Here is a 15,604-nt window from a genome sequence, read left to right on the forward strand (position 1 = left end):
TGCATTACAACAACACGTCTGGTGAATTGGTTGAACGTTCAGGGCCCTTGATGTCCTCACTGGATATGCAAGTTAGTGACTGAAGTGCTTATAAAGACTGACAGGGACATTGTGATAAATGGGGAAAAAAAGTATAGCAAGGAAAATGTTAATCAAATTTAACATCACTGTAATATTCAGTAGTATTATTGCAGCTCCATATTGGATCCTTGTTCATGATAATGAGAGGATATATTTCCTGCCTGACTTTATCTTACTGTTCCCTCATCCCAGAGGGTGTGGTTAGGAATGAAATAGCTACATCATAAACTTCCATTTTCAGTGCTGACATCATTTTTACAGGGAGAAGCTAATTAAATATTGATTCTGTTTGCTGAAATGTCATATCTTAGGTTCACTTGGGAATAGTATTCCTTCAAAGGGATGTTCTTCACTACAGGAGAGAGGAAAACTGTTCAACAAAGTGAGGTTTAACTTGGATATTAAGAAGCTGCCAGAGATTATGTTGTTTAACTTTTTTTTGTTCCCGTGATCTGTTTCTTTCACAAACTGAAGAAAAATACATAGTGAAACATTTCTGTCAGCATTAAGGATCAACTCACTGAGTTAATCCAGTATCCACTGGGACATGGTGGTCCACTCCTGACAGCTCCAACGTTTCCCTTAGAAGTCCAGGCTGGACGGAGTTAAAAACACTGGGGAAATTAAAGAACATGATCCTCACATTGCTTCCAGGCAATCTGCAATGAATCCAATGAATACCTCACTTGGGGGGTGGGGGGGAGGGAGATAATTGAGGAGCAACCTCTCTAGGGTATTCATTAGATCTGAGGTCAGTGCTGCTGACCTGTAGCTGCTGATGTTCTTTGGATGTTATGTCTTTGGGAGCGATTTGGTGCATTCAAAGTAAACGCACAAAAGACATATCCAAAAACTATATAAAACCAGAACAAGAAAAAGGGAGAAAATGTCTTCAGGATGAATCTTATACATGTTTTGACAAGGAAAACAAGCATATTTACCTCATTGGATTTAGCTCTGTGGACAGGTGGCTTTTACTAGGGGTGCATTCCAAAGGTGTGCTTGTGGCTGGTATTTTCATGTCATTTGTGATATTAATGTTAAACATTTTTCATGCATTTTTCTTTGAGAGATATTTACAGAACATGGTTCACTGTATCCATCTGAGGTTGTCCTTTTCATATTTAACCATTTTAATAAAAGCACTTGTGATTTTCTGAGGGTGAAAAACTTTAAATGGCTGCAGCAACTTGTGACAGCCCAGCATACACAACCGGATTGTGAACATACAAATGGTCATTCAAGTTCATCATGGTTGAATCCTTTGCCGGCACTATAAGTTTCCACAATAAACAAACTACTTTGACTACATCCTGTGGTTTACCCATTTGATCCCATTTAAAGCCAAAGTAATTCCAAATAGGTAACGTAATCTTTGGACTTTTGTTCTGAATTGGTAAGTCAATTGGTGTTTACATTGTTCCACCCCCCAAAAAAGTCCAAACAAACATATGTTGCCCTTTGTCATTTGTTGGACTGTTGAATATCATTTGGAAAAATGTTACATATTGCCCAACCTTAGTGGTTGAGGTTTATACACAGGATGGAGATCTGGGCCTTCTCCATGGAGAGGTGATGAGCTGTATGGCTTCTTGGTGTCTGCATACAATACGCCCAGGGTTTTATTATCTCTGGTGTGGCAGGTTACATACTGTGTGAAGGTGGGGAGAGTGGAGGACAGGGAGACATGGTTAACGTCTCCAGAGATCAGAAAAGGGACCTGGAGGTTCAGTCTGCTGGAGTATATCAAATTAGTAGAGGAGGCCATACAGTTGTCACAACAACTTCACAACTGCGTAAACTTTTGTAGGCATAACTTTACATTTTTGAGGTAGCAAATACAGCCTCATGCTAGCAGCTAGCAGCTCAGTGGCCTTACTGTGGAACGTCTCTGATAGATAAATGTCCAGAGTTATACCATCTATCATTCACAAACACAGTTAGACCCCCTTCACTCCTCCTACCCCTCTCCTGTGTTCTGTTCTGGAGTAAATGAAAGCCATCCATGTTTGTGTGTGTGTCTGGAGTTAGCATGGTTAGCCACATCTCAGCCAGATGGATCAGGCTACTTTCCCTGTAGCTTCTCTGATGCTCCATAAGAGCTACTAACTCTTTTATTGGGAAGAGATGGACAGGATGATGGGTTTGTAATTCTCTGGTTGTGATGCCTGATGTGGGGGCAAGTCCCCTGTCTCTTCTCCTCATCAGGTCATTTGGTGGAAGGTGATACAGTGGCGCTACTGAGAGCTAGCGGCTGGTCCGTGGTGTAAACAATGGAGTCATGGACTTTCTTGCTGTCTCAGAACACAAACGCCATTAAAAGGTCAAATTAAATCGATGTTCTGCTTGGCCTGGTAAGCTTCATTGTGTGAAGCAGAAACTCACAACATGTCTAAAAGTAAATTTAAAAGAGAAAACTCTGGAGTGAGTGGCAGCTGCAGAAACTGGCTCCCAACTCTTGTGGTGGAGCGAGCAATAGAAGGAATCAGGAATAGATGACAAATTCCCTCAAACACTACAAGTATCTGACACCACAACGCAAATGCATTCCCTCAGTTTACCTTTGAGTCGTCTGTGAAACTGAGCTGTGCAGCTGTGATCTTAATGAATCACTACATAATTATTAGGATGAAGATGTGAGTTGGGGTTAAATTCTGGTTTAGTTGAACCAAATATTTTTCAGTCATTGACCATATGGCTGAAAAACGTATCACAATGTCAGCGTTTCATATAGGTCCATCAATAATTATTGATTTTTTTGTTTGTTTCAAATATCTAAAATACTGCCAAGCTGGTGATGTGGTCTTTATTGTTTCATCCGATTTTCACTTCACACAGCTGGGTTTTTTATTCTTAAAGAGTCAGTATTTTGTATTTTCCAGGCACATAGTGCCCCTTTAGAGCACAATCGAGTAATCTTATCTTCAGTCATAAAAAAGTTGGTATAAAATATATATGAAGTATGACTTAAAAGAAATTTGACTTTGTAATTTAGCTCCTTGAAATTGGGTTTCTGTCTGTTTAAAAACTCCTGCTCTTTTTGACACTCTGCCTTCAGGAAGTCATCACAACATGGCTCCTTTAACAATGTTTTTACTAGCATTTCACTGAGAAGGAGCTTGTATAATGAGCTCAGCAGATACACATTTCCACCAGGTGTTTAATTGCTGGTGATTAGTCAGAAGGAGCTGGGTAAGAGAGTCATGGGGGAAAGCTGCTCTGTAAGGAGGAAGCTTGAAAACTGCGAGAAGGACCTCGCTGCAGCAAACAGAAAGGGACGGGGATGGACCACTGTCAGTCTCATACCTTATTTGGAAATGGGACCGTTGCACTCCGGAAGTGAAGGGGGCGCTATTTTCTATATTATCCGGGGTCTCCCATTTTTATTTTTTTTGATGTCTGTGATATATCTTCACCTTTAGGGAGGAGTTTCACTCTGCATGTATTTGAACTTGTCTCTTTTATTTACTTCAGCGCAGCTCACAGTTTTTAACAAATTCTGTAGCTTTCTGTGTACTTCTAAATCTGGTTCTTAGTCGCATCTTATTGGGCCTGCTACTGTCTCTAGTGGTGTGGGGGTGGTAACACAACTAATATAATTAAATTACTAAATCAGAATAGCACAAAATCTAACCATCTCCTTTTAAGCTAGAAAGATGACAGGATTTTTTTTTTTACTTCTATTCGTAACTTTGTCTCTAAATATGAAAACTTTTGCTGTCACACTCCTCCCAATGAGTACAGCCAGTTCCTCCTCATATTAAAGCTAAACCATCACCCCAGTTGTGCTGTTTGATTCACGATAAGGAACATTTCCTGGTCTTATTCAGGAAATGTTAATCTTTTTCCTCCCATGCTTGTTGCAACAGCAACATAACATCTGAGGTCATGAGTTAGCCAGCAGCAGGCCCACCTGTGGAACCCTCCTCTGGAGAGCTGCCTCTTCAGTCAGCTAATGGATTCTGTGAGTAATTTGCTCAATGCCTAATTGATTCCACGAGGGTTCTGCATGTCGGACCAAACTACTCTGTAAACAAGGACCGTGCTAGAGCTGTCCAGTCAATGGGCCAGGTAATTAGAGGGCAGTGGTGCTTTAAAGCTAGATGAAGTGATGAAATAATTTAGGGCAAACAGAACAGCTTTTGTAATGTAGCAGAGGTGAGAAACACCTGGTTTTTAAAGGTCAACAGCAGAAGAGTTTCTTATTATACTTAGCACCTCCTGGTTTTGAAATGTAAATAGAAATAAAATAATCAAGAACAGTTTTCTTTAATTCTGTTGGTATACTCTTCTTGGTTTCATTACCAGGTCTGTTTTGAATTCATCTGCTTGTTTTTTTTTTAAACAACCAAATGATTTGGAATTCAGCACCACATTGCTGACAGTTTGGTTGTTTTTCAGAGCTCACACACACTTGCATAATTGAGATCATCAATTGTGCTGATATCAGCACAGCTATCGGCATCATTTCCTGTTTAAATAAAAATAAAACATGCTGACAGTTTGTCCAAACCAGGATTTATTTGTTAGAGCAGGTGAGAATAAACTCTCACCAAGGACGTTTAGGGTGCTGGACTGTCTTCTACTTTTCAATAAATCCATGTCTTTCTCTTGCTGAGGAGTTTTTCTTCATGCCAACAGTTTGAAGTGCTAGGCTAGGCTGTTGCTAGCTTAGCCTGATGAGTTAATAATCGTGTTCATAGAATATTTCAGTGCTTTTTGAATTAATCATTTGTCTATGAAACTCAGTTGTCCTTCTTCAGAAACTAGTCTCCCTTGCTTGAATGTAATTGGATTGAATGACTGCTGCTACATCGGCTGCTGTCTGAGGATCTCAGAGCACAGCGTAGGTCACTTCCTGCAGCAGCCCGATGCAGTCTTCCTTTCACTGTGAATGTTATTGTAAAGCTGACTGGCGGTGATGGCACAGTAACAGCTGCGACTGGGAGGTGGGCCTATAACAGATAATTGAAACATAACATGGTTGGGGGTCTTTTATTGAATCTGCTTGTTTTCCAAACAGATTTGGAGCATTTATACTCCTTTTTTGTTTCTTTTTTTTTTTGCTTTCTAGAAGATATTTTATGTTGCTGTGCTTTTTATGATGCCTTTTAAATCACGGCTTTGCTCACAAAGAGAAAGAGAATGTAACATGAAAACACCTGGGTTGTTAATTGAAAAAGACTCCAACTTGGGTGATTAGTTGTGGTCTAAAACACAAAGGTGGCAGTTTCTATTGTACTCCTCTGCCTTGTAATTGAAAAAGTGACAGCCATTTTTCTTTGTTGCAACCTTCCGGTTATAAATCAGCCTAACCAACAGCTCTCTTTATCAAATGAATAAAACAAATGGCGCTCATGAATCCAGATAAAGATTTTTGGTTTGTTCTGAAAATAACATTTCGAACTACTCCTGCCTCTGTTTAGGTGGCTGTGAATAGATAGTGTGTCTATTTGCAGCACACACACACACACGCCCCATTGTGTACCTGTAGGTTTTGTTCGGTTATATATAGCCACTAGTGGTGATGTCTTCTTTGTCACACCTCAGGTGTTTTTGCTGCAATCGTGCCACACATCGGGCTTCGCCTGCTCTGTCTTTTTTCCCACCACCATCTTCTGGAGTAGATGACTCATTGCTGGAAGCCCAGGGTCTTTTCTCCTGTCTCCAGCATATTGTGTGTGTGTGTGTGTGCTTAGCAGTATGAACTCTCCAAACACACATATAGCAGTATGAATGATGTGCCGATGCATGTAGACACACTGCAAAAATCCTGTGGCGCTGTCTGGCCAGAGTGACAGATCAGTCTGGATCCCCTCTGAAAAGGCAGCATGGTCCGACTGCGTAGGTGTTTGGTATTGACGTTAACCACGTTGCTGTGTAATGATCTGTTCTCATCTGCTGGCCACATTGATTGGTTGCACTTAATTTTTTTGTGCTGCTGGCCAATACTATTGATTCCAAGGCTTCACATAAACAAAATCTACAATCAGATTCGAATTTTCCTCCTTCTCTAGTTCCTGTGAGGAGAGAGTAGAAGTTTGTCACTCATCTCTCTCCAGAGTTTCTGGACACAGCATGCTGAAATGACTAAAATAAAGTTGCTTCTCCTGGTGAGTTTCAGGGTGACTTTAGAACAAACCTGAAAGTTTAGGGACTTGCCTAATTGTTAATTTGTGTTTTTTATTAACATATGCAGTCTTCATCACTTGAAGCCTGGTTTAACCATTTTGATCATGTTCTATACAACTACCAGAGATATCCTGGTACATTGGTCTAATTAAAGGTGCATTCACATCAGCCCTGTTTAGTCCACTTTAATGAAACTCTGAAAGTCCGGTTCGTTTGGGGAGGTGTGTATTCGCAATTGAACTCTGATCTGGATCAAAAAGCAATCTCCAGTTTGCCTACAAACCCAGGTCTTTGTTTGGTTGAAGTGAACTCTGGTGTGGTTCGGATGTATATGTGGACTGCTCCAAAAGCAGGAAGTAGACCAAAGCGCAGGGCATTCTGGGAATGAGAAATGTCCCATGGACAACTGTTAAAATCTGTTGCCACTCCATTTTGCTTACATTCTGTGAAGAAGAAGGTTGTGCTTATGTCTTCTTCAGAGGTTTTTGTGTCCTTGCCTTCAGTAGTTCTTGGTGCAGGGTTAACTTTCCAACCCCAGTAAAGTCTGACTAGTTTGGACAAAGACCCAGGTGTATGTTTGCTGATTAAAGGAGTTTGTTGATCTTGAGTACAACCTGATGCAAGCTTTATGTTCTTTTATAAAGCTAACTGTCATTCTGCCTGATGAAATGTAAAATTAACAGCATCTGACTTTTATTATCACTCCTGCAGCCCTTTTTTTGGGAGACACTAGAAATCCATCTTGCATGGTAAAGCAGAAAGATGTTAATTTTAACAGAAGCCATAAAGATGAAGCAGTTGAGGCTTCAACTACACAGAAGTAGATGACTGTAGGAGAAACTGTGATCTAGTCCATGTTTCCTATTACACGTTGATGAGCTTCTGAAATTGTTGCGCTGAATTCATGTGGACCCTCCTGGGCCCACTTTGGGAAGTCTTCATTAGAGCCATAGCAGACATTGGTCCAACAGCTGTAGGCTATGACTGAACAGGGACGTTTTCAGCCTCCTGGTCTGATCCTGATCACTTTCATATGGACTGGAAACACTCTGCTCCACCAAACAAATAACGACTGATTCATGAAGGGAAGAAAAAAAGAGAATCAGAAGGATGTTAGAGGGGGGGATGGCTGAGGAAGGTCAGTTAGTGGTACAGAAATCTTTCCAGAGGAAAAACAAAAAACCACAAGCTGAAAACTACAAACACATGTGGAGAGCAAAGAGAAAGGAAGGATGCAGATGTCTCTGTAGACATCTCCTGTTCTGAACTTGTTTCTCTGTAAAGCCAGCTGCACTCCCTGTTAATCAAACCCATAGCCAGCCACCAATCTGCCTTTCTTTTCTTCACGTTTATGCGTGGGAGTCTCTGTGGATTTCCTTTTCCCAGCTTGGAGAAGATTCCCTGTGTTCCATCTTGCACCGCATGACTCAGGTTAGGAGGGTTTCTAATGGGAGTAGCTGAAGCTGGTCTTTCAGAGGGGAGCAGGACAAAAAGCATGTGCTGCAGAGTCCCTTTCAATCTATTGAAAGAGCTGTTTGTAACAGGGATCGCTATAATTATTTTTTCAGCGGTTTGTGTGCTCTGAGGGATGATTAAGAATGGAATCAGCAGATTGTACTGGCTGTGGTTGTGTTTAGGCCATAAAGAATCTTTTAGCAGTGTTTCTCAAAATTTTTCAGGCTGAGGACCACTCAACCCATTTAACAAACAGTCACGGACCACCTAACTTGAAATTGTCCCCGTGATAACACATCTTAATATATGATGCAACCTGAAATGAAAACGCAACCCTTTGGTAAGCTAGCTGTGGCGTCGCACTTTGAGCTCACGTCACGGCAAATAAACTGTCGTTTACATGCAGTACCTCACGGACCACTAACTGAAACAACTGACCAAGCACAGTTGTTGCTTGGTCAGAAACAACTGTGTACCTGAGGGTGATTGACAGCGCTAATACCCTCCTCCTGCCTCTGATTGGTTGGTGGACAGAGTGGTGTATTTCTGCAGATCGAAGTAGGTCGATTTTTTAAATATATATATTTTTTTGATTACCTGCCTTTTATCTGTTTTTACAGTCACTACATGGTGAATTTTTAGCAAATATGTAAAATAAATAAATTTATAATGGTCACCTCCTGCAGCTTCAATTTACTCCTTAATGGTTGCTATGGGAGATTGAAGGATTTCTCAAATATACATTAAGAGAAACAAAGCAACACTCTGGGTATGTTATTGATGAGGGAATAACATTATAATATGACGTAAAGCTCAAAAAAGTTGATTTTACATAAAAGCCTTTGAAGGTTTTTTGTTTTTTTTAACATTTTCCAAGTGACTCTGTCCCTACTCTATCATATTCTTGGAATAGCTACATGACCAAGCAGTCATGTTAAGATCTTATACAAAGCTTTTATTGCATTAAACTGACCCCTGATTAGTGGGATAATAGTCTGTGTGGGTTAAGATAATTTCTGAACAGGATTGTTGTGGGCATTAGAAGGATAATAAAATTTGCCTTGTGTGGAAGTCATGGGTTTTTTTCATCCTTGCGTTTTTGTCACACGTAGATTTTAGCTGACAATGACTGAAATTTCCTGTGGAGCCAATTTTTGTTCAGGCTTTTTGTTAATGTAACCTCAACCTTTTTTTTCTTATGTGTGTAAAGATTGTTAGAAAAGCTTCTCAATTAAGATGATGCATTCAGATTGAGAATGTATTTCCGTCATTAATAAACATCTGTGTCTCGTCACGTGGAGTGGGACCCATCTCATCTGGTCTGCAGAGTGGAGATTGATGCCACTGCTAACTGACAGCGCTGTGATCCTCCACATGTGCTCCCCTAAGACTTAGCAGAGTCACATAGCTGACGGAACAAAACCCTGAGTCATCATTCATTCCCCGCATTGTGCTTGGCAGACCCACTGAGTAGGGGGATTCGGCTGCCCCGTTTTGGTTTGTTCCTATTTTTAGACAACACAGTCTTTTGGTTGCATAACTTTGGCCTACCAGCAGCGAAATTAGTCACAATTTCCAGCAGCGGGAGTGACGGGGCAAATCAGTATAAACAGAGGATGTGTCACAGCGTCCAGTTCTGCATTTCTCTTCCTTTTCCTGGGTTGGTTTTCTAGCTGAGTGGTGAGACCTTTCGTTCTCACTGGGCGGTTGGATCAGGTGGGGTTGTGATCATTCAACCCTCAGCCCATTTCCTGCTGCTTTAGTCATCTCTGCCTCATCTGCTGCATCCCAGCAGCGCCTCTCCACCCTCCCATACCAGCAGGAAGTGACATCATGTTGGTCCCCGGAGCTGCTCAGTTCCTCTTTGAAGTCAGAAGCTCTCCTCCAACTCTCCTGCTTCATTAACATTAATGAAGGAGATAAAAATATTCTCATCTCAAATCTCATTCTCTGCTCCTAAATTTGTACAATGCGCACATTTTTTTTTTGTCCGTCACCTTGCTCTGTAGGAGACGGAACCTATTTATGGAATAAATGAAATTAATCAGTGAAACTGGTCATCATCCTGACTTTTTTTATGCTTGAGAATTTTAGTCAGGCTACTAAATGGAGGAGAGAAGAGAGGCTAGAATACATTCTACCTGCTGAATGACTGTAATTGTGGGAACAATAACATAAGGAGGGTCAACAATAGTATTATGCACCAGTCAAGTGAATTAAAGTCCAATATTGTTCCGTTTACTCTCTAAACTAGCGGCATAAACCAAGGTGCAATCTGTAAATATGTTTTTATAATCAGAGTACCCTCTGTTAGTGACTCCATGGAATCAGAATCTGATCACTTCTGATACTGATTGTAGTTTTATTGGATGTGAAAGAGTTGGGTTCCTGAGTTTTCCCTCGTTTTCATCAAAGATGCTTGAGGACAAACATCTTTGGATGAAGTTTTCAATTTCAAATCAAAAAGACTTTATTCAATATTGAGGGAAGTCATATCATCTAAGTATCCGTAAAGAAAATGAAGGACAGGAAGGATCTCAGTAGCAGTCAGTCTTCCCACGAATCTGTACAGGCCTTTGACTGAGCTGAATTATCATGCATGTCTCCTTGCTTAATTTTGTTTACAATAATTTACAACATTCAGTATAACGCACACATTCATATTTTAATACAAAGTTAAATATAGTAATTTTACAGAATTTTCTCCTCCCGTCCCGGACAAAAACCAATAAATAACTGCCCTCCATCAGCTGCTCCTTTAGATTCTTCACATTAATGTAATCGGATAGAAAGACAAAGACAGATGAGATCTTGACTCTTTATGCGTCTTTTAGATGTTTGAGATTTAAAATACCTTCATGAGCTTTTACATCGTGTTGCTGCTGTTCAGGAAGGAACATTTGCCGAGGTGTTCAGGTTTTGTGATGAAAGAAATGTGAGATTTGCAAACGTTTAGGATTGGCTGCCTTTTCTTCGTTTATTTGTTTCATTTTTAAATTTTTTTACCACGAGTGAGATGGAAGCTCTGAAGTGCTTATCTTCACTTACATATTTTGTAGCTTTCGTTCTGAGCATTTTGCTGTCACTTCCTGCTTTACTGCTGGGATTCACATTCTGTCTGTAACTTGCATCACCAAGGCATTCCACTTATTTAGATGCACCAGTCAGGCGCTTCCTGTGTGCTTTACAGATACCTGTGTGGTCTGACCTGCCAACTTCTATTTTATTGCTATCAGGCTGCAGCAGGGTCTTGATTGCAGATGTTGTTTATAGATCAAAGTGTGTCACCTTCCATTTTTATTTCATTTTTATTAAACGTAACAAATGTGCATCATGTGCATGCTGTTGCTTTAAGCATTTATAGCCTGGGACTGGTAGATGTTTTTAGTTTTGATGCATCTAGTGAATTGCAAAAAACACAGTCGCTCAGAAAGATTAGCATCATATCCAGTCACTTACTTCAGTTTTCTGTTAAGTGAAACATGACTGAAACTTAAGATTATTTCAATCATAGGTAGACATGTATCAGGATGTATTTAACTATAGCAAATTTTTTAAAATGAGGAAAAAAATCTACTCTGCTAATCACTCTTTTTTTGAGCTTCCTTGTTTGATTAGCCTATAGCCACTTTGCAACGTGACATCATACGTGCAAAATCATGTCCTCCAGCTCCTTACTGGAGGGTAAAAACCTGCTCATGATAATAATAGCTAATATGTAGGTATTATTTTTCCCTTTGCTGCATTACAGCAATGCAAAAAATAATGGAGAAAAACTGTGGAAGAATAACTCAAAACCATTTATATTCTCCATATTTTTTGTTCTCTGTGTCAGCTATGCTACACACAGATCCGTTACCATACCAACTGACAACAGCTCCACTGATATATCAATATTCAACATCACAAAACATGCAAACATTTGTCACACAAAGAATAAAAATTAAGTCTATTACAGTATTGTGATTTTCAGGCTTGTTGTTTTGTTTAGTGGTTATTAGTAAGTGATCCTATGAACACAGTGGTGGTGGATTAGCTAATTTAAATACCTGCTCTTCTGATGATCTGTCAGTTGATATATAGGTCACCTTTTTTTTTTTTAACAGAACTGAAAAACACCAAATTCCACAGCACATCTACTTGTTAAGGTAGTGAAAGTCAAGCTAGCGTAACTAACCTATTTCCCTCTCCGTCGCTATTTTTTATTTATTTTTTTACTTAAAACTTTCTCCTGACCTTGGTTTGAAGTTGTTGGAGTTTTGACAATTAGTAGCAAAGCACTGTGCCCCTTATTCTTTTATATATCACGCATTTAACAAACATTTAACATTTAAAACGTTACATTGACAACTTGACAGCTAAAACCAATGGTTTTCATCGTCACCCTGCAGCAAGATGGAGGGTGAGATCTTGCGCTTGTGACATCACGCTGCAACGTATCTATAGTCAAAAAGCCATTACTTATCTTGATGTCTACTTTCTGTGTGTGTGTTGATGCAGTGAACAGAGCATCTGCCAGGCACGGGCTGCTGTCATGGTGTACGACGATGCCAACAAGAAGTGGGTCCCTGCTGGAGGCTCCACAGGCTTCAGCAGAGTCCACATCTATCACCACACGGGCAACAATGCCTTCCGCGTGGTGGGACGCAAGATCCAGGATCATCAGGTAGAGTGGGGTCATGTGACCTAAACATGTCTTTTTATTTATTTATTTATTTTTTTCTTTTATAAAAAGACCATGTATGTTTTATTTGAGGTGGCTCCATGTGGGATCTGAGGAGTTAACTAAAGTGTTTAAGGACAAGTGCTTCTGCAAAACTCTCAACGAGTCTTTGTGTGTTTACAGTCAGCCTTTTGTTGCCATCTGCTTGTAGCAGTACACAGTGTTTCCTCACACTCTTCACACTGCATAGAGTGGAAACAAAGAGTTTCTGGAGGGAAGCTGACAATGAAGTGAGACATGAGAGCAGCTGGGATAGTTCCCAAAGCAAACCCAGGTTTTTCTAAAGATGCAGACTTTAACGAGGCTTCTTTTGAACTCTCATCCTGAATCCTTTACAAGGGCAGTGAGAATGCGCTACAGTCTGCTCATACTGCAAATTCCCAGGATCTCCAGGATGTATGATGTCTGACTCGAATGCTGCAAAATTCTGAAACTAATGGAAACGGACACGTGGGGTTCCCCAAGGCTCAATCCTGAGAAACCTCTTATTCAATATCTATGTGCTCCCACTAGCCTTCTGGATTCACTCCAAACCAGTAGATGGAAACACATCTAACTCCCTTTTTTTATTTTTTACAATACTTAAAAAGTTTGCTTAAAATTTCTGACAATTGGATGGAAACACATCTAGTTCTATGACATATTATCAGATTTATATCGTGTATCATCTCAAATCAGAAAATACTGCACTGCTGAGGAAAAAGTTACATTACAACAAAAATATTTTTGTGTTGATTATGCACAGTATACACGGTGTTCCAAATTATTATGCAAGTGATATTTTCTCAGATTTTCTGACATGGTCAATGCAAATGATGGTCAGTATAATTTTCAAGTCATGAACTATTACAGTATAAATCAAATTTTACTGAAGATGAGAACAGTATTTTCTTTCAAAAATAAAAAACTCAAAATTCACTGTTCCAAATTATTATGCACAGCAGATTTTCTTAACATTTTATGGATTATAAAGAACTGCAAACGGTCATTCTTTGAATGTGCAGCATTAAATGGTCACATGTACTAAAATCAAAAGCTATTTCAATCAAAAACATCTTAACAGACCGAGTTACATGTTAACATAGGACCTTCTTTGATATCACAGCACAATTCTTGATCCATTGAACTTGTGAGTTTGTGGAAAGTTTCTGCTTGAATTTCTTTGCAGGATGTCAGAAAACCTTCCTAGAGCTGCTGGTTTGATATGAACTGCATTCCACCCTCAGATCTTCTGCTTGAGGAAACTCCAAAGGTTCTCAATAGGGTTGAGGTCAGAGGTCAGAGGAGGATGGTGACCACACCATGAGTTTCTCATAGCAGCCAATGACACAGTGGTATTCCTTGTAGCATGAGATGGTGCATTGTGATGCATGAAGATGATTTTGCTACTGAAGGTACGGCTCTTCTTTTTGAACCATGAAAGAAAGTGATCAGTCAGAAAGTCCATATACTTTGCTGAGGTCATTTTCACACCTTCATGGACTCTGAAGGGGCCGACCAATGATTCTCTCCTGATGATTTCGGCCCAAAAGATGTCTCCACCACCTCCTTGCTGACGTCACAGCCGTGTTGGGACATGGTGGCCATCCACCATCAATCCACTACTGCGACCATCTGGACCATCCAGGCTTGCACAGCGGTCATCAGTGAACAAGTCTGTTTGAAAATTAATCTTCATGTACGGCTGGGCCCACTGCGACCGATTCTGCTTGTGCGCTCTGGTTAGGGGTGGCTGAATAGTAGGTTCATGCACTGCAAGCCTCTGGAGGATCCTCCACCTTGAGCTTCCAGAGGCACCAGCAGCTTCAAATAACTGTTTGCTGCTTTGTAAGGGCATTTTAACAACTGCTCTCTTAATCCGATGAATTTGTCTAACAGAAACCTTCCTCATTTTGCCTTTATCTGTGCAAACCCATCTTTGTTCTGAATCAGCCACAAATCTCTTCACAGTACGATAACGCTTCAGTTTTCATTAAATGTCTAATGTTTTCATATCTTGTCATACGGCACTACACTATCTGATGATTTTTGTCAGCAGAGAGATTCTTTCTCTTTTCCATATTGCTTGAAACCTGTGGCCTGCTTAATAATGTGGAACATCCTTCGTAAGTAGATTTCCTTTAATTGAGCTCATCAGACAAACTAATCAACCAGCTCTCTGAAATTAATTATAATGATTCAAAGAACCCTGACACACAATACCATCTATAAATGTAATGGCATAACAAAAATTTTTATTTTTATGACACTTAAATCCAATTTGCATAATAATTTGGAACACGGTGTAAATATGCTTCCCCACCACAGGGTTGATCAGGTTATGCTTTTGCTATTTTTCATGGATTTTCTTGGTCTGTGAAAGTATACTTTTTGGATTACTTTTCAGAATTATTCTATCTCTTCACAAACACTCCCTTTCCTGTACACAGCTTTTAAAGCACATCTAGGTTGCTAAGTTTTTTTTTTGTTTTTGTTTTTTTTGTCTTTTTTGCTAAACTAAATTTAGGATGCAATTTGTGAAGTTTGGCTGTATTGAGTTTTACTAATCATTGTTACTTGGGTCAGCATTGAAATCACAATTCTTTAAAAAAGAACCTTCCTGCTACCAGACTACCAACTGCACCATCATGCAGCATGCAGGCTGATTTCATTACTTTGATAAATAACTTACCATACCGATATTTTCATATGCTGTATTGTTTGCAATACTCCACCTCTTAAAATCTTTGATTAAGCTATCATTTCAGCCAGCCTGGCCCATTGCTATTCATTTCCTCCAGTTTTACAGAGTGACTTCATTCATCCGTGTGGTGATAAAAACCTTAGCAGTAAATACAGACAGGCCTAAGCTCTTGGGAAGAACCACATATGTGGGCAGGTGATCACTTTCACTGCTCAGTGTAGTAAGTGATTGCATTCAACTGGAGGCACGTACATTCCTTCACTCTGCTGCTATTGGAGTATTACACAATCATCATTTGTAATCAAAGTGCATAACAGCACTCAACTGGAGGCCAGAGAGTAACAAGTCAGTGGTGCAGCCGTCCTGCATGCTGAATGGATTCAAGAGATGTCATCATAGGACTTTATATGAATATGACGTGTAAACATTCAACCTGCTGCTGATTCTGTGTTTTTTCTGATTTTAAGTTAATTGCAATAATTTAAGACAATATAAGAACAGCCTTTGATATTTTTTTCTAACATTAACTA

General features: G+C 39.8%; 1 protein-coding gene across 7 annotated transcripts in view; it reads left to right on the top strand.

Annotated features, from left to right (window-relative positions):
* Positions 1-15,604, top strand: part of enah (ENAH actin regulator) — a 123,054-nt gene that overhangs the window by 47,719 nt on the left and 59,731 nt on the right. For all 7 annotated transcript variants that reach the window (XM_032585114.1, XM_032585112.1, XM_032585110.1 and 4 more), the window contains exon 2: positions 12,169-12,334. In XM_032585114.1, the coding sequence (XP_032441005.1) occupies positions 12,169-12,334 (166 nt within the window). The remainder of the gene's footprint in view (positions 1-12,168; positions 12,335-15,604) is intronic.

The sequence above is a fragment of the Xiphophorus hellerii genome, chromosome 15, assembly GCF_003331165.1.
Source record: "Xiphophorus hellerii strain 12219 chromosome 15, Xiphophorus_hellerii-4.1, whole genome shotgun sequence".
Taxonomy (NCBI): Eukaryota; Metazoa; Chordata; class Actinopteri; order Cyprinodontiformes; family Poeciliidae; genus Xiphophorus; species Xiphophorus hellerii.